This window comes from Falco peregrinus, chromosome 1 (genome assembly GCF_023634155.1).
Source record: "Falco peregrinus isolate bFalPer1 chromosome 1, bFalPer1.pri, whole genome shotgun sequence".
In the NCBI taxonomy this organism is placed as follows: Eukaryota; Metazoa; Chordata; class Aves; order Falconiformes; family Falconidae; genus Falco; species Falco peregrinus.
This window is the reverse complement of record NC_073721.1, coordinates 26,607,014-26,633,655: the sequence shown is the minus strand read 5'-3', so window position 1 is coordinate 26,633,655 and position 26,642 is coordinate 26,607,014. Positions and strand designations below refer to the sequence as shown.

Sequence of the window (26,642 nt, the reverse complement as noted above, 5' to 3'; positions counted from 1 at the left end):
TTGCATACAAGTTTGTCATGTTAATTCCATGGAACTGCTTATTGACATGCTTAGTAATATTTTAGCCACAGAGCAGAGCTCAATCATGTTACCGATGTCAGAACTTCTACAGAATTCAGACAGCAGCAAGCCTAACCCCTCGTGTTACACAAGCTGCTTCAAATGAATAATGTCAAGAGTTCAGAAGATGGTAGGGATGTTAATTCCTACTGAGTTCAGCGCAAGGTAGGTGCCTAAATAATTCTCATTCTGTAGGCCCAAGTTTCTGTTCTCTCAGAGGTGGTATCAAGTACAGTGTCATCCATGTGGCTGACAGTTCGCAGGTGGCCTACACCGTGTAGATGGTCAGTCTAGGCTCTGAGGTAAGGCAACCACTGCAGATTTTATACTCTGTCTCAAATGCAAGCCCCTTTTTTTTTGCAGGTAAGTTTTCTGTTTGCTGCAGAAACTTTCCTAAAAAACCAGCCACTGGTGAATTAGGAAATGCTAGAAAACAAACATATGTTAGCCTTTGTTCCTCTCTAACGGAGAGGTCCAGTATAAGACTTTGTATTTAAACTAGCACCTCTGGGCCTTGCACAGAAACGACAAGTTTGGTCTCACTTGTTAAATGTAGGGAGGAAGCTCTTGAGCCAGGTGGTCTCCTTTGTTGTTGTTGAGGTATTAAACAGACATTCCAGTTTATTTCAGTAACAAAGTAATAAATAAATTTTCCCCAGTTTCCACTCTGTCAATGTTCAAGGTGTCATTTGAAGGTCTTAATGGTAAAACGTAACTGCAGTTTGTTATGTTTTTAGACTAACCTGCTTTAGTTTCTCAGCCAAGGAATATTTATCTGCAGCCCTCTTCCCCCTGAGTGATACCGCTCTATTGACGACATGATATAAATGCAGGAATGCTCGTTTCTGCGTTCAAGAAACCAGAAGTAAAAGAGTTCATAGTACCTGGGAGATGTTGGGCTGGAAGGTGCTATATAAGGTCCTGGTCTCTACATGTTCGGGTACCAAACCCTGGGTTCTGAGGATATGAAGGGCTAGCCGCTCTTCACCTGGGCCAAGATGCTGATGCAAAATTTTGTTGGCTTCTGAAATAAAATAAATGGAAAAAGAACAGGGGCTTATGAACCAGAATTTGCATTTGAACTTTAAAAAAACCAAAACAAAACAGATACTTAAAATTGAGCAGAAAACTGTGCTCAAAATAAAAAAAAAAAATCAGATCCTTTTCTAATTTTCCATAAATAACTGAACAGTTTTATGTTTGTATCAATATGAATTGAAGACAAATATAAAATAACTGAACAAGCTCACCCGCTTCCTCCAAAGTATAGTCTTGTCCCCCGTAGTTAATCTTTCTGCCATTCTCAGAGAGGACAGGAGGAGCATAGCCTTTAAACCTGGCTACGTTTTGCAATAACTGGGTTGGTTTTAGTTGATCACGCCAGGTATTCACACCTGAACTTTTAGGAAACCAACAGAAACACATCCTACAGTTATTCATTACTCAGGGCATTTACATGCCATGTAAATTTTATTTGTCATGTAAATATTAAACTCCTTCAGAAAGAGCAGCACTCTAACTGCCTAGATTGAGGCCACTAGAATTTGATACAGTGACACAATTTTGTACCAGCTCAATTACCTTCCAAGACAGAGTGCTTTTTTCTTTACACACCAAAATAACGTATGCTAACAGATGCTTTCATATTTCCATGAATAAGTCAGAAAATTCTGTTGAAGTGTGTGTTCTCTGGACAGAAACAACACACATTACTGTACAAAGAGACTATTAGAATGTCTGACATCATGGTTTCCAGTTAAGGCTCTTCTGAAGACTTTGCAGCTTAACTTGGAATTCAGATGATAGAGCGAGCACAACACACACCCATGAGAAGCCACAGCACTGTTCTGTAACCGTATCTTTAAGATGAAGGAAGCCCAGTTTTTTTGCAAAGACCGGGTACTAGATCTTACACAAAAAAAATTCAATAGACTGAAATGACTTACATCCAATACTGCTGTGGGATGCCACAGTGAGATCCATAACGAGAAAGGAATCTGTTCTCAAGATCAATTATGGTTTCACCCACTTTTTCATCACGAGTCAATGCATCATAGTCATAGACTGAAATTTTCAGATCCTTTTCTTGAGGCAAGAAGCAGCTGAGTTCATACATTCTAAACATAAAAATGTCCAGTTAACGCTATTGCTCTTTTGAGCAATACTTCTTATTTTTAAACTTAAGAAACCCCTCAACCTTAAAAATTCCACTTTTTAGCTTTATTTTTGAGCAATAGCTGTTACATATAAAGGGATGCTTCCAATGCTGATAGATGTAGAAGCAGTTACCACTCATGCTGCAATTTCTGTTTGCACTTCTTCAGAATTTTGTACTCCTATGGATACTGCATCCTTTCTTTCTGCACAATGTTACCGAGACATTTTCTGTGCAGCAGCTTGAATTGGGACTGAGAAAGAAACTAGTGTGGCTCTGCCAGCCACTCTGTAAAAAGGATCGCTGTTCAATCCATACTTTCTATATGATTAGATTTTTTTTTTACTGCAATACATAGCTGGAGCCTTAAAAATATGGTTCAAATGTTTAGCTTCTGTGACTAGATGCGATTATTTTGTTGTCTAGCTGTCCTATACAAAACAGACTGCAGAGTTTTCTCAAATTAATTCTCTGAATTTACTTTCAAGATATGCAGCCTGATAGCTTCTACTGCTGCTGAACGCATTACCCTTAAGGTAAACTATTCCATGGTTAATTTTTCTTTGCATTTTTCTTTTTTCAATTTGGTTTGGTTTACTTCTAATCATACCTTTTAAAGTTCCAGAATTATTCTGGAAAACCTTCACATTTTTAAGGTACTTTGTACCTATAATCAAGTCTCTTTCTTTGCTGTTCCTTTGTGTAATCTGAACAGTTGAAATCCTGTATTACATCATTGCAAAGTATGCTTTCCAAATTTTTTGTAATCTTTCTAGTCCTCCTTTCCTAATTTCCTAATTTATCAAAATCCTCCTCTAACTCTAGACACTAAAGCAGACCCAGAATTTCATTAGTAGTTATAAAGATAATGTAACCTCTTCATTCCTAACTTCTCTTCATATCTTTCAAAGATATCATTAGCCTTTGAAGGAAAGACCAGTGTACTGGGAATACACGTTAAACTGATTACTCATCGTGACATCTAAGTACTTTTCAGAGGTAAAACTTTTTCCATATTCTATAAATATATGTTGTTATTCTTGTATGCATAAAACAGGGCAGTTTTAAGATACATACATTGTTTGACTTTGTGCAGTTTACCCATGCAATACAGAAAATTAAACTAGTCAAACCTGTGCTGTCCAACGATTTCAAAGAGAAATGCCTTATGCAACTTTACTCATAATTAGCTGTCAGTATATAACTATGATTAGAGTACTGGATATTGCAAATACTGGTTCATCTTTAAAAACAATAGGAAAACATAATAAAATACAAACAATTGAAAAGTTTGTTACCTGCCAAAAATTGGGTTGAGAGTATTAGGCACATAATTATCTCTGTCTTCAATTACTTTTTTACTTAGGGATATTTTTATATACGGATCACACTATTTAAAATGAGGAAAAAAATATTGTTAAGTTACAGTTATCAAGATTAACTTTATTTAAAACACATTAGAGCAGAGTTTGCTCACAGACATTCCAAACCCAAAAAATCTCACCAGCCCATTATTATCCTGGGGCTGAAGCTGCAGAGCTCGAACAATATAAATTCGCACAATACACTCCTGAGGCCCACTGTCTGGTAGCTCACGGAACTGGCGAGGAGGAGCCGGAATAGTGGGATCATCAGGTAGTGCATAGATTTTAAAGGATCCCTAAAAAATAATACAAAGACAGTCAAGATAAATGTAGAAAAGTCACTCTTGTAGGTTTCTTCTCTATTTATCCAACAAATGCACGTAGCAAAATTATAGCCTGATTGACAGTTACTTAGAAGTCTTTAGCGGGTTTTGGATAAGGCTTCCTACAAAGGCGAGGTTGTATCCTTAGCTGATTTAAATCAATACAGCTCTTCTGCTTTCAACATAGTTACATGGTTTGCTCCAGTTGAGAATATGTTACAATACATCCCTCTCCAAAAGCATAATTTATAAAGTTTGGGTGTGGGGGTTTCTTTTTTGTTTTCTTGGTTTGGTTTGGTTTACGTACAATGTTAACATCACTTTAATCTTTAGAAGTCATAGGCAGATTCACAGAAATAGTACAAAATACCTTTTCCAAATTAATTCTAAAAATGTACTTCCTCAAAACATCTGCAGATGAAACTTTAGGCCTGTTCAGGAGGTTATCTGGTACCAGGGAAGATCACATTAGCAGGAACAGTATTTCTTTTAAATTAAATCAACACGTATCACATTTAGTGTAAGCAATGTGTAGCTGTACCCTCCTTGAAAAAGGAGGGCCTGTACCTCCGTAGTTACAAGCATCTGTGGTCCTATTAATGCACTGAAACGCTTGCACGCAGACTTACTTAAATGATAACCACTTACACACAAAAGACTGCATCTAGCATTTGGTAATTGCACATTATTTGAAATTTACCTTGAATTCACCGACCACTGATGGATCATCACTGTCCTCAGATTTGCCTCTGTATAGTTTAAATGTATCACAGAAATCGGTTAAGCTATTAAATTCAGGTACTTTTTCCAATTCACAGTCGTATACCTTTTAAGAAGAAAAGAAAAAGGAAAATGAAAAAAGTGCAGTTCAGAAATGATCATACATATCAGCCCCACCACTGTGGCATTGCAAAGCGTATTGTATGTTTGATAAAATATCTTAAGGAACCAAAGCATTTGGAACTATTTTTATTTTTACATTGAAGTGAAAGAAAATGCAATGTTTGGAGAACATGCTATCAAGCTTCACTTAGGGCAAACAGCATTTCACAAGCTTATTTTTAGCTTCTTTGTTAGGTGTATTAGATGAGAAATTAAAGTGGTCTGGCTTCAAATTTTTAACCAACAGACAGGAAAAGTACTGATCCTCTGTGTTCATACTTTCTCAACGTGTATGTCTTTAGGATCTGCCTGCCAAATTAGTGGAGTAAAAGTCCATTTGACTGAAGGTTAGATTAAACTCTTAATACATCTAATGTTAATCTTAATACTTAATACATCTTACTAAGCCTAGTTAAATAGAAAAGAAGCAAAGATATCTTCTTGAAACCTTCATTTCACCACATGAATTAATAATGGACTTTTACAGGAAATTGTGTACAGTTAAATTTTGAAGAGCATTTAAAAAACCAAAGGGCACATCTCTGACCCGGTTTTGGGCCTGTAAACATTGAGATACGTTAATTTATCCCGAGCAATACCTTTAAAGTGTCATATCCTTTTTTAATATACTGTCCGCATTTTTCATGTTCTCCTACTGAAGCATAAAATTTGCTCCACCAATCAACAATTTCTTCCTCCTTAAAGGAAAGCAAATAAAAAAGTCTTTTATTAGGAGATGAAGCCTCTTTTGTATCATGCTGTAGAGCAGAAAAATTAACTATTAAGAATACTACAAGACAGTATACTCTTATTATCAGTTAAGTAATATTAAAGGTTCATCTGAAGGATAATTAGAAGGTAAATGTTAGGTTAAAAAGATGGCATTTCTCTTACCCAGGTTTAGGTAGCTAGTCTATAATCCAGCTGTGTCGATAGTCAACAACAGCCGTCTCCAAGGAAGCAATTAATTACTGGTATCCAGCTACCTATCCCAAAGGACTGATGTCCGAGGTGCATGTATTTCTCTCCTCCATCTCCTGGCGGTGCAGCACAGCTGGCCCCCTAAGTTCTAGATTATTTAAGTCAGAGGAAGGGAATGTGCACTGAGCTGGTGCCACCATTGTGTCAGCTGTTAAGAAAAACCACCATCATACCTGGTATTCACTACAGGAACTGCATGATGGTAAAAACTACACTGAACGTGTTGAAAACTTTTTCCTGAGAGATAAATGTACTAGCTTGCTTTCAGCTTTCCCATTCATTTCAAAACTGTTGCTATATAGTAGCACAGGGACAGACCTGTAACTGCTTTAACCATACATCGTTCCATTAAAACCAGTGGAGATTGTCAGTGTCATGACAGAATCTTGCAGTTGGCGATCTACCTTCATGTTTACCATGTGCAGTTGAAAAGAAGCAGTGAGTCTTGCCCTCTTAAAAATAATACTTCCGTGAGCCTCATGAAACCCTAGACGCTAGCAATCTATACATTCCACCAAGACAGTACTTCTGTAGGGTCTTTTTATATTTTGATTTATGTAAGTCTGATAATCACTTTGTTCAACAAAATGATTATTTTCTGTATTTATCTATAGGGATTGAGTAATATAATTGCCCCTGAAAACATACTTCAATTGGTAATGAATAGTATTCATTCCCTGTGAATGAATGGAATGAATAGTATCCACTGTGTAAATTTAAAAAAGTTTTTGAGATTTTTTGTACTTAAAGAGAATCTTAAAAGTGTTATACAGATCATTCAATGTCCATTTGTTCTGTATTTTTTTTAATAGCTAGGGCTTATTATTTCAGTCTTGCATATTTTTACTGAATTTACCATTTTACAAGTTGTTTGTAGGTTTTATGTCAAATATTTTTAGAGGTTACTGTTCTCATCCACACATTTAGAACACTCATGTAGGAGGCTGTATTGATATACTGATTTTCAACTGGAGATATCATTTACAAGAAAGCAATGCGTAGATTTGTAAAAGTAATATACGTTACCTTTTCCGTAAGCTGCTCATGAGGATCAATTCATAAAAAAAGAGCAAAATAAAAATGATGGTAAGGGTATGGTTTGTAGAATTTTATACAGTTAAATAGGCTTTAAATTTTAGGGGTTTGTATACAGCATCTGTGTAAAGTAAGTTTCTAACATCAATAATTTATAAATACTTTTGAAGACTATTAAGACATCACGTGTGGGTTTTTTTGTGTGTTGTGGTTTTTTTCCTTGCTGTCAACATGTCCTAGATATTAAACTGGAGCATACATATAACAATTTTAAAAGGTAAGTTTTCAGGACTGTAAGACATTATTACCCTGCTTTGTTCTTCACAGAAGTTCACAGAACTGAGAAACTTGGTTTTCTTACTGTATCATTGCAGGTTACACTCTGGATTCAATTTACTGATTTCCACAGTAACATCATTCCCTGCTTTCATCTGCGCTTGCAGAGAGCACTGGATCTGATGCATTTCAGATGAAAAGTGTTTGTAAGAGAACTTACTAAATGGAATCTGTTCCAGAGATTCTTTTCCAAACAAGTTTCACATACATAAAATTCAAGTGATTTTTTGCCCTTTGTAAATATTTACTTCTTTATAAAACAATTTGCTAATGCTCAACAGCCTTTTCCCTTTTCCTTCTACTATTGTTTTTCAATTGTTTACAGGCTGTACATTTTCAGGAGTCTGAAAAAAAATGCGAACAATTATAAAGTACAGTAACAACCAGTATATGCATCTATAGATTTATCTGTGTAAGTGTAATAACAATCCGCACAATTCAAAATGCTTCACCTGTTAAATCACAGATACCATGATTATGACCCGATAGTCCATTAAGAGCAACCATCCCGTTTGGAAGCCATGATTACCAAGTGTGATTTGTGCTAGTGCTTATATACCATACCTTGTGTTTTAATTTAAAGGTATAATCCATACATTTTTGTGCAAAGCAGAAGAAATATGCAAAACATTTTATGAACATAAGCCCAGTGCATCAATAGGTCAGGACATCACTCTGGTATATCATACTCATTTACTCCCGTTTATATTGTGTAAATAATTATCTTGCTGGGATGTTCAGGTCTCCTGTATTTCAGTAGTCTTGTCTAACTTCAAATCAGAAATACAGCGTAATTGTTTCAGATCTACATGGTACTGTCAGATTTTTCTAAAGGCAATTGGAGTGATTTATTCTTAGAAACTGTACCATTAGTGATTTGCAAAACTTACAGGTGGAATTCATGGGTAATTTTGAATACTTTGCCGTATTTAAATTTGACTCTGTTTAAACACTGCTTTGTAATGCTGACAACATGAAGGGTAGCTTGCATAATTATGCAGTAATAATTTAAACTCCCAATTTAAAGCCTTTTCACAAAATACACTGTGTAGAACTCTGAATCTTTCATCAAAGCATAATGTTGCAAGAGTTTAAATTAAGGTTTGTGGGTGGTCTTTTTTTTTTTTTTTTTCCTGTTGATATACCTTCAAATGTCTCCTCAAATAATGCACTTGGTAACTTTGGGAAGAAGAGGTTAAGAAAAAAAATCAAAACCTTAAGACCTTTAAAAATTCCCAAAGCAAATAGTAAATCTTCAATATTTGGGTATTATTGTTACTAAAACTGGTAAGTAGGATATGCTAACAGAATACCAGAAGACAGAATAAAATACCTTATGATAAATTTGAGATTTTGGAGTGAAATATTCACATGGTAAAGATCACGTAATGGTTCCTGTCCTTTTTTTAATGTACCCAGTGACTTCACTGGAGATTGCTGTACATGAAATTTTCAAGACACTAACACTGAACTATTAGCTTTTTGAACATCCTGAAATTACAGAAAAAAAAATTAAGAGGTACAGTGGATCCCTAGAAAACTTAGACTTGAAAACACGTAAACGTTATTTACTGTAGATTTATTTTATTCTCCAGAAAGTAGACTTTAAAATAAAGTTTAAATATTAATAGTGTGACTGAATAATTCCTGTTAATTCTGGTACATAGATTCCAAAACAGTTGGCACAAAATAAGTTTTTAGTAGTGCATACATATTGTATACACACATTAAGGCTTTCAGAAGGATACCTGAATATATGTAACTAATCATACTAGATTTACAAGCATCATCTCCTCCAAAATCTCTCTATGGAATAATTGGCAAGAGAAGAACAGCCTCATGACCACATCACATTCTTCCCCCATCCGACCCTGCTCTGCTCATCTCCATGCATTAGCTCGGTACATACATACATGCACTGTTGTTGGAGAAGCCATTTTGCCAAGTGCTGTTGACATACTGCTTAAACACTGGAAATTGGAATATAATTGATGAAATTTTGGCATTTTTCTCAGGATATTATCTGTATATCACTTACACTTTCCAGAGTTGTACTTATTTAAATTTGAATTGTTTTGAATATTCTTTCCTCTCTTATATGGATGCTATCGCTGTACCTAGTATCACAGTATATTTGGCTCTGATGATGTCTAACTAAAAGATATTGTGTTTCACCTTATATAGCATTTAAAATTTTTCCCCTTTTAGTTGAAATCAACTACACAAATTCAGTCAGTTTTGCCATTGAGTTCAAGGTGCTAAGTTTTATTTATTTATTTAATCTCTTAATTTTTTTCAAGGAAATAAAAATCCTCTCTACCAGCTATAAAGCATTTATGTTAGAATAGAAGGCCTAATTCAGATAAAAGTTAGAGACTTAAAAATTAAGTATGAAGGACAATTTACATGATAAAAGTAAATACAAGAACGTGGTCTAGAAGATATTTGTGAGTCTGAGTATCATGACATTAAGGATACAGAAGAAGAAATGAGGGAAGAGAACAACGCAATCAATAACATACTCAAATAGCAGTAAGAGTTCAAAAGTTTAAATTCAGTAGCATTTACTTTGGGACCTTTGTAACAAAATAAAGAATTTTGCATTTTTTAAAAGTCAAAGTTGTGGATTAAGAGCCTGCAAAATCATTGTATTAAAGGGAACAACTTCTGTGCTTCCTTAAAAATAACAGGTCATCAGAAATTTATGAGAACACCTTCTAAGTAAGGGGAACATTTTACATTCCTAAAATAATTGAAAATTCTTCCTTGAAAATATACAGTCTGGAATTTGTCAGAAGCGAAATCCTGCAAGCAGAATTATTTTTTACCTGGAAAGTAAAATTGTATTGTGGTAGTCCTGAAAGAATCAGAGCAGTAGAGAAATTCACAAGGCGCAACAGAAAAGGAAAGAAAGGAAGTGTTAGCGCAGAAAAAATTGTTTCACTGGTACCAGTTTTGAACGACTTCATGGTAAGAGAGGCAAAGCCACAACTGATAACATGAATGGCTGAAGGCCTGTGTCATCATGGCTTTGATTCTATACTCCTTTATTTAATCTGTGCAAGATCAGACTGCTCTAACCATCACCAGTGGACAACGGAGTAATGTTCTATCACATGCTTTCAGTAGCTGTTGAACAAGTGAATTAATTCTTAAGCTGCTGGGTGAACTTCACCATGCACAGAAAGCTATAGTTTAATGTTTACTATATGAAAATCGAGGTTAAAGTGATTAATCTATTTCCTTTGCTTTCTGTCACAAATTAACTTTGTTCCATCTGGCTTTCCAGCAGGTTGCATATGTTTCTGACAGTTTTGCTGTTTAGAGAGTTTCTCAGAAATCACAGATCTGAAGAAGAAAGTCAAGCATCAAATTTCAAAGATTACCTGAGCTGCTAGCAGTGGCTGTCTGTCTTCCATTTCAATTATCGTATGCTGGCGAGGTGCAGCAGAGAGCAGACTAACTGTAAGGCAAAGATTTTATTAAGGAAATATGGTGTAGGAAAAAAATTATTATTAAATACCTTATTCCATTTTGAAATCCAAACAGTTACAGAAGATGTAAAATAATTCACTGGCTCTATGTCTGATCCTCTGAAGAAAGCAAGTAGTTGCCATTTTTGCTAAAAATACACAATGTATTTTGTGCAGGGTACACAAACATTTCTCAAATATATAGAATTTTTTTTTTTTAAAAAAAGAGTAAAACTTGTGAAAAAATATACAGAAAAATGTCAGCATTGTATTCATAGCATTCTTGCTGGAATACTGGATCATTACTTTGGTACTTAGTGCAGGGGTAACTGCAGGTAGTTAAATTCCAAGTTGACAGTAAAGAGGAAATTCAGGGAACCAGCACACTAAGTCAGAGAGTGGACTTGCCTTTGTATTCTGTCCTCCTGTGCTCCACAGAATATTGTACTAAGAGTTAGATGGGGTTTTTTTCATATCACATTATCTCCAAATAAGCACACAACAAGAGACGGTTATTCATCAGTATAGTATGCAGAGTAAACACTGAAGCTAGATTATTCTACCATCTCATAAGAAAGCAGAATTTGTCATTTTCCAGGTGTCTACCTTTCAGTTGTGGTGCAATGTCTTCTTTAGTAGTGTAGGGGTCACAGCGAAAGCTTTCCAGCAGATCAATAGTACACTGTCCCACGATCGGCTTCCGTCCAAAAGGTCTGTGGTCTATTACTTTAATAACAAGAGATGGACTGTATAACTCCTCTTTTGGCAAAAGCTGAAAATGAAAGGTCAGAGTTTGTTTATAATGCAAACAGAAAGAAAATGAAGAATAACGACTTCCCCCCTAAAATTGAGTTGTTACTTCATTTATTTAATATTGAACTACTGTGTTCTACAGCTCTATGGGGAATGAAAATTTCTAGTCTTATGATTCAATAGAAGAAGAATTTTAATTGCCTCAAATGTTGAATTTTCTTGACTCTTGCACAGCTCCTATCCTAGCAGTAGGAAAGCAGCCTTTCCTACATGTCAACTGATGCCTTTTCAAATAAATAAATATATATACATACACACATACGCACAATCTCGTGCAGTAATTAATCAATGACTATACAGAGTGTTTACGTGATCTTTATTAGAATTTTCAGGCTCAGTAAATTCCTGATGCTAAGTCAGAAAAGGACATGCAAGTTTTTTTTGTTCATTCTTGCATAACAAATCCTTGACCTTTAAAAGTATGGGATAATTGATTTTGCTATAGACAGCTGGTAGATATTTTTTTGCAACTTACAACTTTCATGAAGAGAACTGAAGATGGAAAATTAGGTGTCTTTTTGAGGTTTTTGATCACCACAGATTCCACCATTTCACCCCCACATTCCACAATGAGACTTGGAGACATAACAGGTGCCAGTTGGTAGTTTTTCATGTTCCGCAAACCCCAAGCCAGAATCTGTAAAATAAAATCCAAAATAAGCAAAAGTGGGAGAGATATCAATGATAGTATGATACTCAAAAAGTAGGAAAGAAGAAATGTAGTTTTCTCAATAATAAGATGTGACCGGAAAAATATTAAACACTAAACTGCAATGCTGTTCTAGGAAAGTAAATGGAAAAAATGAAACTCAAAATCCCTTAAGAGAAAAAAAGATCTAAAAAATCGTATTTATCACTACAATTTTTTTTTTTCTGAAGCAAATAAACTTACTATCTAGAAGACGAGATTACTGTACTTTTATTCAGTTAGTTTAAGAATAAACCATACCTCAACAGCAGTGAGTTGAACTACTGGTCTGATTCCTTGAGGTACCATGTAAAGCTTAGGTGCTCTTTGTGATGGAAGAATTGGAAGGTTGGCGCCACCCTGTTCAGACACAGACATGAGCAGTGATTCCTTTCATCTTCCTTAAATAAAATACCTTGCAAGTATTAAGACAAGTCTTCATACTATGACTTACTGTGAAAGGATATATAATGTATCATATTGTATTATATATATATATACACACACAACCCTCCCCATGTAAGAAATATATACCTTGTCCCTCAAAATAAGTTCTGCAGCAAAAAGAATGTCTCCACTAGCTTTGCCATTATTTGTTACAGGATACCAGAGCAATTTTGGTGTGATGTCGTCCTCTGGGATTAACCTGACCATGGGAGAGCAAATACTTCTTCCAAGGAATTCATCTTTACCCTGCAACCAAAAAGGTAATCACAGCCATTAATGTTACTCTCAGTTAATATAAATAAATATAAAAGCAATCAGGGTAAAAAGCATTCACGTACCACTTGATCACTGTCAAAAAGTTCAATAACAACATTAGGTGGATTTTGGGCTACTGTCTGTGGGTCCCCATAGATCTCAATTTCATTAAATATAAGAGTTTGGTCCCATGTAGGATTTAGAGTTGAATGAATGATCTCAGTTGTTTTGCTTTGATGGAGGAAAGACACGTGAGCATACGGATCTGAAATATCATAAAAAGCATAGTTACAGGCAAACAAAACGCCATGAAGCCATAAGGCACACAAGCACAATTTTTATCAATATAGTTATTTTTCTTCTGTCATTACCAGTTCTATAAGCCATTCTGTATAAAATAAAAGCTCACACGTACACATAATTTACATGTAATAGAGCAATTTCCATTTCATTACTAAACAGCTTCCTTTGCACAAGTCTTGATTAACAGAGTAATAAATGAAAATGATAAAACATCTAGCAAATCAGAAAGAGAACCTGAAAACTAAAAAGAAACACTGGCTGTACTAAATATTGTCTGTAGAAGCTTTGTTTTGTTGTTTCCATTGATATACAACTGTTCAGCCTCATAAATAATACAAAGAAATAACTCTAGTTCTGACTAGTCACCAAACAAATTCTCCCAGGCTATATTGCTCAGATCAAGCTTTGCGTTCAAACATGCTTATTTATAGCAACCTCTTCTTGTGAAGCTGAATGCTGACAGTGGTCTAGGCACAGCGTTTGGCAGGTCTCTAAATCTTCCAGAGCTGTGTAGAAGGTATCTGATGATGGTCATTAACATTTCCTATACAAATTGCAATCACTAAAGACTAGAGGCTATTTTAAAGGTTATCTTTAGGTCAGTTCAAACAGCTCCTGGCTAGGTACCTGAAGGTACCTGATCAGAGTTTTACAAAATCTGGCTAACTCTTCAAACTAGTTTTAGAGGAAAGTAAAATGTAGATGCTCTAGTTTATGTGGGACTGCATCTGAAGTACCCATCTTGAGTTCTACATATGCACATTAGAGGCATTTATTGTTATTATTTCTTTGTATTGCTTTTAAGTGCTGCATATTGAAGTAAGACCAAATACACAGGCAGCTGTACAAAACTCCCCTCATTTCAGAAAACAGCATTAAAATAGAGCTATAGCTCTAAGTCTTCTGTAACAAATTAATATGCATTACACTTACTCAATTATTAATTAAAATAGGGAGAGAAAGAAGTACGCAAACGGGGGCTGATGGGGAGAGAAAATTCTAAGCTGCTCATTTAATCTTTCTCTTTGGCTGAACTTATTTAAAGGAAGTATAAGTCATATTCTTACAGAATCTGATTTCAAATTGCTCTCTGACTTCCCAGTGGAATTTTAATTCTCATTAGCAAAAATTAAATACTTGAGAATCTCAGTATTGACTGAGCCTGACCACGAAGACACCAAATAGATACAACACTGTTGGAATACCTAAGAGCTGGACAGAAAAGGGCAACAGGTACACCTGTATAAACAAACAAAAGCCATGTTTATTAGTAAGGCACAGTGTAGTTTTCTACAGGTTCATCTCAGTAATGAATTAATATAAAATATTAAACACCGAGAGGCAGTTGGTGACATAGCAGCCATCCTGCTTGCTTCATCCTTGCTTGTGTGCAAGCTTCCTGCAGGACAGCTTAGGAACTGTATGTAGGCTTTGGTTAGAAGGAGAAGCTAAGGCACAGGGAAGGGATTGGTCATGGGAAATTCAGACTTTATTTGAATTCCCATTCCCTCACTGAGAATCCGTTGGCAGCAGCAGATGCTGCACATTCAAGAGTGCTTCTTTTTTGCCAGCCTCTGGGGCAGTACTAACCAAATCTGGATCACACAGAATGAAGCCAAGACTTCTTTTATGGTGTAGTTTCAATAGCTGAGGCCTACACACAAACCTTAAGGATTCAACGTATTTTATAGCTAAATGAAGTTACTAGTTTATTGCAGAAGTGGGTTTTCTGCACCATTACCAGGATTTTTCCATACCTGAAAAACTGTCTTTGTCTAAAGCCATGAGATTTCTTGCCTGGTAGACATAACACCGAAGGTGGTAGGTATATACTCCTGTATCAAATGAATGAAAAGAGATTAACTGCATTATACATTCTGTAATGAAGATATTGAGTCTATAAAAATGCCTTACCCATTTTAACTCTAGCACAAGCACTGTAGTAACTTTTCTGCTCTGCTTTTTTAGTGTAAAGTTTACTAATACCAATGAGCTAGCACCTGAGAACATTTGTTCCGACACAACTTCTAGCAGAAATGAAAAACACCCACTAATGAATGCTATTTGGGCTTTTTTCACTGTATGATCATCTAAAAATCCTTCTATTCAAAAAGTCCTGTTTGAAATAGTCCGATTATCTCCTCTGAAGAGAATCAAGAGCTGGGCATTCCTGTGCTTAATTTAAGTATTCACCACCACACTGGAGGGACTTGGGAGTTTCACATTTTTAGCTATTAGCTCTAGAAAATTATTCCAATTGCAACTCTGTCTCTTTGGCTAAAAGATTTAAAAAAATAAATCATTGCAGGCAAGTGGAATAGCTTAAAAGGAAGATGTAAGAGCGGCCCAAACCCAGGATAGGATGTGGCTAAGTTACTAAAGCTTTTCTTTAAAAAAGGCCCTTTCAGCCCTTGGAAAAGTCTGAGCCACTCATAGCCTCAATGTGCTGAAACCTCTGAACTATGGCAGGAAAAGGTGCCATTTTCCTCCTGTTGTGGTCTTTATTTAAAAGAAACCACAATAATCTTCCTCAACTTCTGAAAGACAAGATTTAAGATTCAAACACCCATTTCCCAGCAAGGAGATAAAATTCTGTACAGTCCAAATAAAGACAAATGTTCCAGTCAGAGATCCTCAAAAAGGATTTTGACTCTTGGGAGTGGATGGGATTGGCCTCTGTTCCTATTAACTAACGCTGGTGGCTCCCATGTCAGTGTCCCTGCTTTTGTGAATCCCATGACAGTGACTCCAAGGCATTTAAAGCCAATCCAGGTTGGCAAACAGTTTTGCTCAGTTTGCCAACTCAAGTACATGGTCTTTGTGCTTCCTCTGGGTCAGTCATTTGTCTGACCCTGCATTGAGATGGTTAAGTGAGCTAAAACAGCAAAAAATGAACTGTACATAAATCTCTGCTGGCTTAGCTCTCTGCGTTGTTATAGAGGGACGCTAATGCTAAAAATGCATCACTTAAGACAGCCTAAAATTCAGGTGCTGCAACAGAGTTGGCTTTAGAATTCCTGTCCCATACAGGCTTTTAAAAATGCATGACAGCGGACTGAAATATCGAAATGATTAGCTGTGATTTTTCTTTTAGTAGTCTATACAGGGCCCAGTCAAGGATCAGACAGTAATTATAACAGAAGGTACATAACCCTAGATGTAAACCACAAGGAATTACAATTCTGGTTGATACCAGGCAGAAACTGACATAATTTTCAAGAGAGGAATGGTTAAAGAACCTACTGTCAAAGTAGCAGGAAACAAGCGGTGTATTGGCACCAAACACCTTTGTAGCTGCCTCCCTGGTTTTGTCTGAACTCTTCCCTTCATCATCAACACTGGTGTCTGCTCCCTGAAATTATATAAAGAAAAAAAAAGTTACTGTGTATTTAGAAACATAAAAGGAACCTTGTAAAAGTGGACTGTGTGTGGGAATATACAGGTTTCAGTCTCTCCTCCAGGACAAAGAGAAATTTACTTTCCTGTGTAAATGTACTTTAAAAGACTCTTACTATGTCCACAGGTCATTTCTTGTTGCCATTGCAGCTGTGCAGAAATGAGATGCAGTCATTCCATCTTACTTTACAGAATGTCTTATTTCTGGAGATACCTCTCGGCTCTTACTGATGGAGAAGCTGCAGCTCTTCTGCACTGTGCTGTTGCAAGGACCTGCTCTTAAGGCTTTATCCCAGCAATGGCCCAGGAAGTACACTCAGAAGAGGAACTGAAACAGCAATTTTTAAACTCTGGAACCAAATTACTTGGAGAAAGAAAACGCTATCAATGAATCCTACGCCAACACTTCGTGCAAAAGAGAAACAAAACAAGAAGAAAGTGCAAACTTTCCTTAATGCTATACAATCACATTCAGAGTCATCATTTTAGAAGAACAAAGAAGCCTTCCCACCTTACTTGCTCCAAGTTGTATTTTGGTAAATAGAGCTCATCTATGAAGCTGTGTTACAACTGAAAACCTGAGGAATAATTCCATTCTGATTATCTATTTGTGACATACAACATTCTGGCTTCTCCAACACTTTGCTATCCTTTCTTGTGCTTGGTTGTTTATACATGCAAACATCACAGGTGCAGCTATTTCCGTGCCTGTTGTTTCTGTATTAACATCATTGTGTACCTGGTGTTAAAACATTTAAATTATGTTCATGAAAAGCTTGTGCTATCTTTTCACTGGACGAGAAGGCTCATTAGTAATTTGGCTCTTTGCTCTAAATCTTACATAATGTAATAACAAAAATAATTTAAAAAATAAATAAGCATGTTATGCAAGAGTCTCGACTCCAACTTCAATAGCTCCTTTCAGACTTTAAACAATTTAAACAATATACATTGTATTAGTTCCTCAGTTATATATTAATCTAACAATGCAAGGACTAAAACAGCTGATATTCTTAATTGTTTATTTACTCTACGTTAACAGAATGAACTTTTAAAGACTTTTTTGATACTCTGTCCCTTACCAAAGCACCTTCAAGTTTAAAGATAGCTGCTGCACCATGTGTTTCTGAGGGAGCCATTTTTCGTCTCCATCTTCTTCGACGGAAAGTATCAGAACTGCGTTGCTTCCAGTGGAATTTCCAGCCAATCAAAGAAGCATATTCCCATCCTTCCTGATCTTCATATGATGACATTCCCTGGAAGACATAAATCCTTGTTATCCACAGTGTTGTGTAAATGTAATTAATAAAACTGACACTTGCTTTGAAAGGCATAATCCTTCGTAAACCAACACTGGAAACATCAATTTACAAAAAGACAAAGAAAAGGAATATAATTAAAACATACAAGATTGCTCTAGATCTCTCTGTTTTTTTTCTTTAGTCAGGAAACTAGTCATCTCATGCGATTATTTTTAAAAACAGAAACCTTGAACTGTTACAATGTACAAGTCTCTGACTGCATCTCTCTTCTGCTTACCCTTCCTGCTGTTACTGCTTGAGCTGGATCCCTCTTACGTTTCCGCACCAGTCTTCGTCGTCGATGGGTATGGTACATTTTCTCTGCAGCAACCCATGACTTTGGTTTAGTGTCTGGAGGAATAGTGATTCCATATTCCCACCCTGAAACAGAATTGATTAGTTGGTATATTTCCAGAAACACAAGCAAGATAACAAAGGGAAATAGTTATTGTACCTACAGAGGATGAAGCTTTAGTCACACAAGACCACTTGAAATTGCAAACCCTAAACGCTCAGTAGTTAGGGGGGAACCGATGACATTTTATGATGATGCTCTGTTACAACACATATGACAAAAAATTCTCAACATTAAAACAGAGACAATACATTTTAAGTTCTTTTCTTTGCATTCTTGTTTTTTCAAGTGTTAGGTGTATTGATACCACATTTTCATACTTCATCACAGGGAAAACTTAATTTTAAATGACTAGAATGTCCTGTGTGCTCTTGCAACTCCAGCAGCCTGGCTTTTAAGGGAACACCAGCTATCTGAACTTTGATCAGAACTGGGAAACCTGTTACTGTATTTGGGCTCTACATATTACAATTCACTTGTCAGGTATCTAGGCCTCAGACTTCTGTTTAGATTGATCTCTTATGAAGAGGTTACTGCAGAGTCCTACCAGAGGTTCCAGTTTAGACAGATATTTTGATAGCTATTTAATTAACAATTTAATTATTAATAGCTATTTAATTTCAGCTGGTTTAGACCAAATTAAAATTTGTGATACTTTTGCAAAATTCTGAGCTTTCCAGAACCTTCTACAACCTTCCCTTTTGCTTTTATTATTCATTTTGTTTTCAAGCCATCAAATCAATGTCCTGTAAATAATGTGCTATGTAAGACTGTTTCTTCCTATTGCTGTAGAATCCAAGTTATGGTCTTATAAGGTTATTTATATGAAAACTTTCAAAGCTGGTAAGAGTTTCAATTTAGTGTAACAAGCATATAAAAGTCAAAGCAACTGCAGGATAAATGTTGGCTCTATGCGCTTAGGATTTTCTAACCTGATCAGGTTAGTAGCACATCTGATCTCTGTATACAGTTACGATTTTATCCTGATCAGGCTTGCACGGCTCCCTTCCCACACAAACTCAGTGCAATGGTTCTCCTCTCAACGATAAAGGAATCCTTCACACACTTGTGTGGTCTGTGACCAACGCTAAGAGGTTCCTGACTTCCTTTGCTCCACAGACCTCCTGATTCATCTCTTGGCATTGCTTGGTCACTTGTCCCCTGGCTAAAGGCTCCCAGTTAAATTACCAGATGGATCCAAACCTTGGTACAATTACAGAGGCTTCATGTCTCAACTTAAGCTTCTGACTTCTCTAAAAAAAACCCAGTTACTGCTACCAATACTCATCTTACAAGCTCAATTGTAACCATTGAACTGCATTTAGGAAAGACGTTTTGGAAGGTTATTTCAAACAAGGATGGGTTCTATTTCCATGCACACAGTTTTTCCAACTGGAACCTCTCGCGTTAGTAGATTGTTGTTGCATTAGCCTTCTTTTCTTTTAATCTGTCGGAGCTTTGGGCTCAAAACTATCATCTGCTGCTGCAGTTAGGACCATTGTACAGCTGCTTAGATTATGTGACTTCCTCTAGTAGGCACTTATAAATGCATTTATTACATACACTGTTCAAAATAGTGGTCCATTTTAATCCAAGAAAGCCTCAATGAGAACAGTGAGTTTCATGGAACCGTGATTAAAATGCAAATAGAAACAGATGCCGACAGTGACCACTTTCTCAATGTCATTGTATCTGATTCCTTAAGCAACTGTTACCCAAATGTTTCTTTTACATTTTTCCATGGGGCGACCACTATGGTGGCTCAGGATATCACTGCAGTCTTGCCCTGTGTCCTCCCTCGGTAAAGACTATGACAGATTGTCCTAATAAGCAGCAGATCAGTAAATCTTACCTTGCTCATCCACTGCTCGATTTAAATCGGATTTCCAAGCATCATCTTCCCACATCCATCCAAGAGGACATGTGAACTCACATGGGGGTGGAGCTTTTTCTCCATTCTTTTATGTAGGGAAAATATAACAGTTCTGTGCATTAATAGATGAAATAAACTATGTAGCAAACCTTAGAACTCCCTCTTTTAAACCTTATTCAGTGAAAAATATGTCTCACCACATCTGTGTAACCCTCTTCAGCTGCTTTCCATTCCGCTCCAGGATAGCGACTCTGATTTTCATATACTTCATCAGTGAACTCTGTATGACCAGCATCAGCTTCAGTCAACAAACTGCAAGTCCAAAGCAAATACAACACTAACCCAAATGTATTTTAGTTAGCTACAGAGAATATATAAAAAAAACATACAGAATGTGGACGTGTGCTGGAATTCTGGATTGTCCCTATTTATTAACAGAGTACAGTGCAGCCCTCATCGCTACTTATTTCCGTAGAATGTCTTCCAAAAACTGAAGCAACTCCAGTAGCAGTGAGCAATAGGGGGAACATTACTCATAAAAATGGGTGACTAGCCCAAGTGTTTTAACTGCTGTGTTGTTCAGGATGTGCTGTCAACAACTCTTGGAAAAAGAAAAACTTCATATAAGTGCAGGAAAACCCAGACTGCACATGACAGTTATATGCATCTCTAATTTTGATATATCTAGCTACGCACTAAAATTTGGCAATGTACTCGATTTTGTTCCCCTTCATGCTGTTAACAAGGCAAGCGATCAGTTGGCTAATACTCTTCTAACTTGCAAGTAAAAGAAATATGAGAACATTAAGTCAGACAAAAGAGCCTTGATTTCCACTCGTGATTAACTGATTTGGGAAGCACTAAAGCGTGTTCTAAAATGCCATCTGCTGGTCAAATAAAGCCACACAACAGCAGCAGGTGCAAGACAGCGTGCTTACCCATTTTAACACTAGGGGTTTTTTCCATTATCTGAGAAAATACCTCCGTGTCTGTTATTGCTTTTCTTTGTGTCAGATTATTGACTGAAATAAAAGCTATTAATTGAATACGAAAATAAATCCTTCCATTCATACCTACAAACTGATACAATTTTAAAAGTGATCACATAATAGCACATATTTTTCCTGAAGTTTTTCTATAGCAACAGTCTTGTCATCAGAACACAAAAATTGAAAATGGGCTGAACTCTTTATTTTAAGAAAAAAAGAAAGCAATCTCTTTCTCATACTGGCTTTGCTTATGAAAAAATAATTTACCTAGTCTGGTTTAAAGTGTGGCAACACAAGCAGCTTTAGTGGCACAACTCAGGAGTTGAAAACCTCCGACAGAGCAGGACTGAACCTGCTAGAGTTGGGGGAGGACTGACGCCTCATGAAATTGGTCTGCCAGGGGAGGAACCACAACCTGAAAACAACCCCTCCCTAGAGTTAGTTTGAGAAATAACCTGTGAAGTTGTTTAACAAGGGCAATGGAACTTCTCAACATTTAGTGATATAAACACAAAAACCCCATCCACTGTGTGAACAACCACGCGAATGCTGAAATGCTGTTGATACAACATGAACTGCAGACATGTCAGGGTAAAGTTTCTGTCTATGGCAGATGTAGCTATCTAAGGGTCTTGTCTGAAACCATCACAGCAGGATCTCAGAACCTCACACAGACACAAGTGACCCTACAGTAGTAGCTTTCTAGGAAAGGAAAACTACTATTATCCCTTTTCTCAAGATGCGGCACTGTGACAGCATGATATACCCATCATCACATGGGGACTTCTAACCTGTCAGCTGGTTCCTAGGAAATGCACATGTTCTTTCTGTTGTATGTGCTATCTTACTTTTTAAAAAGGTAATGTTAATTTTAGTGTTATTAACTAACTTTGACTATTGGTTGGCTTTTGCTGTCTTAAGAAGTTCAGCTTAAAATCTCTTTCTGGGCCAAGAAAACAGACAGAAGCTTTTACTCTGCGCTCTGAGATTAAACTCCTTTATTCCTCTTTGCATAAAATTGAAAAAATCTGACCTTCTTTCAGGATCCACCATCCATTCTCCTTCCCACTCCCAGCCCTTTGGGGGTAGAAAGTACTCTCTTTTCAGTTTGATTTTTCCTGTGACATCAGAAAACTTGTGGCGACCAACAAGTCCTGAGGTACCCCACTTTCCAAACAGAAGAGCCTGATTTTCATACTGTTTGGGGAGAAAGAAAAAAAATTAGTACTTAAGGAATAATAAAAAGTTTGGTGGTTTTTTTTTTTTTTAGGGCTGCTGGTGGTGTTATGTAACTGTTACAATTGAAACATTCTACTATGCGTTTCCTTTTTCCCCCTTCTCTGAAATTATCTCTTCCCACATTACTCTGCGATATCATAATTAATTTCTTTCTTTAATTTTCTTCTATGCTGCCTGGTAAACAGTGATTCCACTGCTTTATAAACTACATGATCTTCTCAATTTAATGCCACTCTACAACTACAGTCAAACTTCCTCCAAATTAAAGCTTTGTTAAGTAAAATTCCATTACATTATTCAAACAAGTTTCTTCTGTTCCCTAAACACATGATCCTCTCATTCTTTTCCATCTCAAATCTCCTCTTACTTATATTCTTTTCTTTCTTAACATGTAAAACTGAATTGTAGTCTTATCACGGAAGCTACCAGAGGCATGATTCTGATGTCAGCCCAGTTTACGTAGTGTACTTCCCCTTATGCTAATGGGATTATTATAGTTTATGATGGCCTTGAGTTTTCTGTTCCTATTCCTGTACAATCGTTGGACTACTGCATGAAGAGCAAAAGCTGAGGTATTCAATAGCCTCTTAAATGCTATACTTAAACAATGGCTTTGAACACCCATTGACTATTTTAAGTGAGTTACTACAGCAGTACTAAATATTTAAGCATAGGTGCAACGGTGACACAAGTGTCTCTAAAAATGTCTTGTTTCATTAGCTATTATACAGATCTTGGATTATATGCACCATTAGGTGACAGGGCATATAAAAGACATCTGTTGCTTACCGTTATCATTAAAAATCTCTATTATATGCTGTGGGACTATTTCAAGCATTTTTATTCCAAATTTGTTATAGCCTTTTGTTTGCAAAATCTACTGGTTTTGACCAGTTTTTCTTGTAACAGTGATTTTCTACTGCTACAAAAGAACCATTATTAAGCAAAAGCACTTGTGTCCAACTATCATTTGTAGAAGTGAAGAAGCAATTAAAATAAAAAGGTTATTCACATGCCAAAACATAATGGTCTAGATCCCAATCTTAATTACAATGATAAAAATCTAAAATAAATGTTTTTGAAATCACTGGAGTTAACCAGATTTTTACCTGATTAACCAGTTCAGAATCTAGTCTGCTGAAGTTCACCTGGCAGGCACAATGGACAATTGTTCATTACCTTGAATGGGGTCTACTTGTTTCAGTATAACAACTACTACTCTCCCTTTCTGCCTGGCATGCCAAAAAAAAAAAAAAAAAAGCTCCAACTTAACTGAATTCCTAACACTCACATCCAAGTTTAAAGCAAGAAAGCAATGATGGACATACCATTTCTGCAAAAACACTGAACGTTCCTTCTGCAAAGCTATTAAACTTCTTTTCAACTGCACTGAGCCCAAGCCAAATGTTAATTCGCAACTCCGCAGGCATTTTGACATCTTTCGTCTTGTCCTGTGGGTACTGGCACACAAACAAAACAAGTTGTTCTTTGTTATGTAGGTTATTGTAGCTTTCAGTAAAATATACACGATAACATGGAGGTATGAGTAATAATACGTGATTTATTTATCTCTTCCTGTACTGCACTTCCTCAAAAGGCAGTAATAAATAGTTCAGAAACTGCCTGAGGAGTGTAAATATAATGTAAAAATAGTTTTTACACTGCCTGAAGAGTGTAAAACCCAAACACAGTAACAATAGTATCATCCCTGTTTCTGTATATTCTCTCCCAAGTTTCATGCAGCAATGCATTTTTAATTAGGAAAATAACTTAAAAACTTATCAGGATAATGGAAATGCAGAGGTTAGTCAGAATGGTTCACCACATGTAGAAGTAATGCATCGTAACATGCATGACAAGGGTCTTGCATGGTCTCTTCTCTCAAGTAGCAAGCTAGGACAAGAGGAAACGGCCTCTGGCTGTGCTGGGGGGAGGTTAGGTTGGATATTAGGAAAAATTCTTCACCGAAAGGGTGGTCAAGCATGGGAACAGGCTGCCCAAGGAAGTGGCTGAATCACCATCCCGGGAGGTGTTTAAAAGACATGTAGATGTGGCGTTTAGGGACATGGTTTAGTGGTGGACTTGGCAGTACTAGGTTAACACTTGCACTTGATGATCTTAAAGGTCTTTTCCAGCCTAAATGATTTTATGATTCTAAACAGGCCTGTCTGCATTGAAGTATTGATCAACATAGCTACTGGTACACTGACAAACTCTGTTATTGTTATGTTATTGTTCTACAGTCAGATTGCCTTTTTTCTGCTTAGGTTTATTCCAATTACAGACAATATAAACTTAAATGGAGAAAGGCATTCCTATTAAAGAGTAAGACTCAATGCAGAGAGGCATACTGGGGAACTTCTGGGTGTAGGCATGCTTTATATTATTTGCAGAAAACTTTGAATAGGTTTTTGGAACTTCTCCGACTCACACTAATTATTCCCTCTGAAAGTCTCCGTTCATGTCCAACCCCAAAACACCAACCCCGGTAACCCTTTAAAAGTCCTGTCACAATTTTAAGCTCTTCAGAAAAGCCTCAGAGTTAGGGGCTGATGCTAGTTCGAACTGGCTTACGATGAATTTCACAATTTCCGTGACAGGACATGTTGTGATAGGACAAGGGGGAATGGTTTTAAGCTGAAAGAGGATAGATTTAGATTAGATATTAGGAAGAAACTCTTTACTGTGAGGCTGGTGAGGCGCTGCACAGGCTGCCCAGAGCAGCTGTGGGTGCCCCATCCCCGGCAGTGCTCAAGGCCAGGCTGGACGGGGCTGGGAGCACCCTGGTCTAGTGGGAGGTGTCTCTGCCCATGGCAGGGGGTTGGAACTAGATGATCTTTAAGGTCCCTTCAACCCAAACCATTCTATGATCTATGATTTTGAAGAAGCTCTATTCAGTTGACTTTTAATCTGTCCCGAGTTTCGACACCTCATTGTTCATAGTTCATTTGCATGTTTCATGTTCATGTCAGAAGGCATCACATGTTTAGGGAGTTAATTCTTTTTTAAGGGTGGGGGGAAGTACCTTTAAGAAGATCGTTTGGGTCTTTCCACAATATTTACCAGATGATTCGGGGCTCGTTGTGGAATACAGCACTTGGTGTGCAGGAACACGAGCATAAGCCAGTCTTTTCTCCCCTCGGATCATCCATATGATTACATCAGGCATACTGTTTTGTGGCTGTGGATCATTTGTGGGGAAAAAAAAGTTAAGAACAGTAATTAACAGAATGTTAAACTAATTAATGCTTAGACAGCAGAAACAAATTTAGATTTATTACTTAGAATCAATAATTAACATGAATTTATGATAAATCGAGGAAACTGTGTTACTTTGCAAGTAATGCAATACATAGTTCTGAAACAATCATTAAAAATACCATCGGTATTTGGAAAGCAAGTAAGTTTTATCTAAAAAGAAGCAGTTCCTATATCTTTTGCAAAATCTTTTAGAGATACTCTGTATCTTGATTCCTTTATGGTGACTACAGTGACCGATCCCGAATACTAATGATTTGGATTGGTGTGCTACATACTTAAGTGCTTGCTACCCTTCCGCATTAAGGGTAGATCGTCGTAAGACTTTTAGCAGAGGATGGAAACAGCTTACTATCTTTCTGCAGCTTTGCACACACCTTTATGTGTTAGCTACAAGTCTGCCAGATTAGCTGCTCTCTTTTTTTCAAATTAATAACTTTTCAAAGCAGAAGTGACAAAGAAAAAATAAAACATTTCTACAGTGTTGTGGAAACCAATTATGAGATAACCAAAATGAAAACTTAAGATATTGCTGAAAATTTTAAAAACACGGAAACAAACAAATTTAACTCTTAGAAGTTGATTGCTATGGCTAATAAGCTGCTGAAGTACAACATATATCCTGCACTCCCTGAACCCCCAATGTGATCTGCAATTCTGGAAGGAAGGAAAGGACAAAATACTGTCACTTTAAACAGAATGCAGTCTATTCTACAAATCACAGTGCGGTTATCCCCCAGCACACGTTCTCAGTGAAGAAGCACACATCCAAATTACAGAGGGGAACATGTTTACTTTCACAGCTTCTACAATTCTATTCTAAGGAGAGTGGATATTGCTTGATCAGCAGTGAATGTCACACTAGTTTGTGTTAGACAGTTATTTCTATACTAACTGAATCTCTGGCATTGTGTAGTACTAACCTCTTCACTCAGCTGCAGTAATTTATCCAACCAATCCTCAATTTCTGTCAGAGTGGCTTTCACATCAGTAGCTTCATTTCTCATCCTCGCTGCTGCTTCTCCAATCTGTTTGAGAGACTTGAGGCGCAGTTTTTCTATCTGAGTGTCAAGGACTGTAATATTAGATTTGCCTTCTATGAGGGGAAATGGTTTA

At 36.7% G+C, this 26,642-nt stretch overlaps 1 protein-coding gene and 1 long non-coding RNA gene across 6 annotated transcripts in view; one reads left to right on the top strand and one right to left on the bottom strand.

Moving 5' to 3' along the window:
• MYOF (myoferlin) overlaps positions 1 to 26,642 on the bottom strand; it is a 72,134-nt gene that overhangs the window by 5,174 nt on the left and 40,318 nt on the right. Inside the window, exons 23-46 of one of the 3 annotated variants that reach the window (XM_055804480.1) lie at positions 26,450 to 26,642; positions 25,294 to 25,449; positions 23,597 to 23,728; positions 22,063 to 22,226; positions 20,238 to 20,352; positions 20,020 to 20,125; positions 18,051 to 18,193; positions 17,594 to 17,767; positions 16,359 to 16,467; positions 14,873 to 14,950; positions 12,896 to 13,077; positions 12,645 to 12,803; positions 12,372 to 12,470; positions 11,898 to 12,059; positions 11,216 to 11,381; positions 10,523 to 10,599; positions 6,792 to 6,803; positions 5,384 to 5,482; positions 4,603 to 4,728; positions 3,720 to 3,875; positions 3,514 to 3,605; positions 2,007 to 2,177; positions 1,311 to 1,459; positions 945 to 1,084 (exon numbers count right to left, since the gene is read on the bottom strand). In XM_055804480.1, coding sequence (XP_055660455.1) covers positions 945 to 1,084; positions 1,311 to 1,459; positions 2,007 to 2,177; positions 3,514 to 3,605; positions 3,720 to 3,875; positions 4,603 to 4,728; positions 5,384 to 5,482; positions 6,792 to 6,803; positions 10,523 to 10,599; positions 11,216 to 11,381; positions 11,898 to 12,059; positions 12,372 to 12,470; positions 12,645 to 12,803; positions 12,896 to 13,077; positions 14,873 to 14,950; positions 16,359 to 16,467; positions 17,594 to 17,767; positions 18,051 to 18,193; positions 20,020 to 20,125; positions 20,238 to 20,352; positions 22,063 to 22,226; positions 23,597 to 23,728; positions 25,294 to 25,449; positions 26,450 to 26,642 — 3,160 coding nt within the window. Of the gene's footprint in view, positions 1 to 944; positions 1,085 to 1,310; positions 1,460 to 2,006; positions 2,178 to 3,513; positions 3,606 to 3,719; positions 3,876 to 4,602; positions 4,729 to 5,383; positions 5,483 to 6,791; positions 6,804 to 10,522; positions 10,600 to 11,215; positions 11,382 to 11,897; positions 12,060 to 12,371; positions 12,471 to 12,644; positions 12,804 to 12,895; positions 13,078 to 14,872; positions 14,951 to 16,358; positions 16,468 to 17,593; positions 17,768 to 18,050; positions 18,194 to 20,019; positions 20,126 to 20,237; positions 20,353 to 22,062; positions 22,227 to 23,596; positions 23,729 to 25,293; positions 25,450 to 26,449 lie in introns of those variants that run through there. The other 2 variants (XR_008747292.1, XM_055804486.1) reach the window with 2 other exon arrangements.
• Positions 138 to 17,523, top strand: LOC129784495 (uncharacterized). Of its 3 annotated transcripts, none has more exons than XR_008747294.1 (7): positions 138 to 225; positions 2,704 to 2,751; positions 3,127 to 3,214; positions 7,175 to 7,282; positions 10,429 to 10,601; positions 12,713 to 12,817; positions 16,639 to 17,523. It is a non-coding gene; the product is annotated as an uncharacterized LOC129784495 (long non-coding RNA). The 3 variants fall into 3 exon arrangements; XR_008747293.1 differs by having other exon boundaries at positions 10,426 to 10,601; XR_008747295.1 differs by lacking the exon at positions 7,175 to 7,282.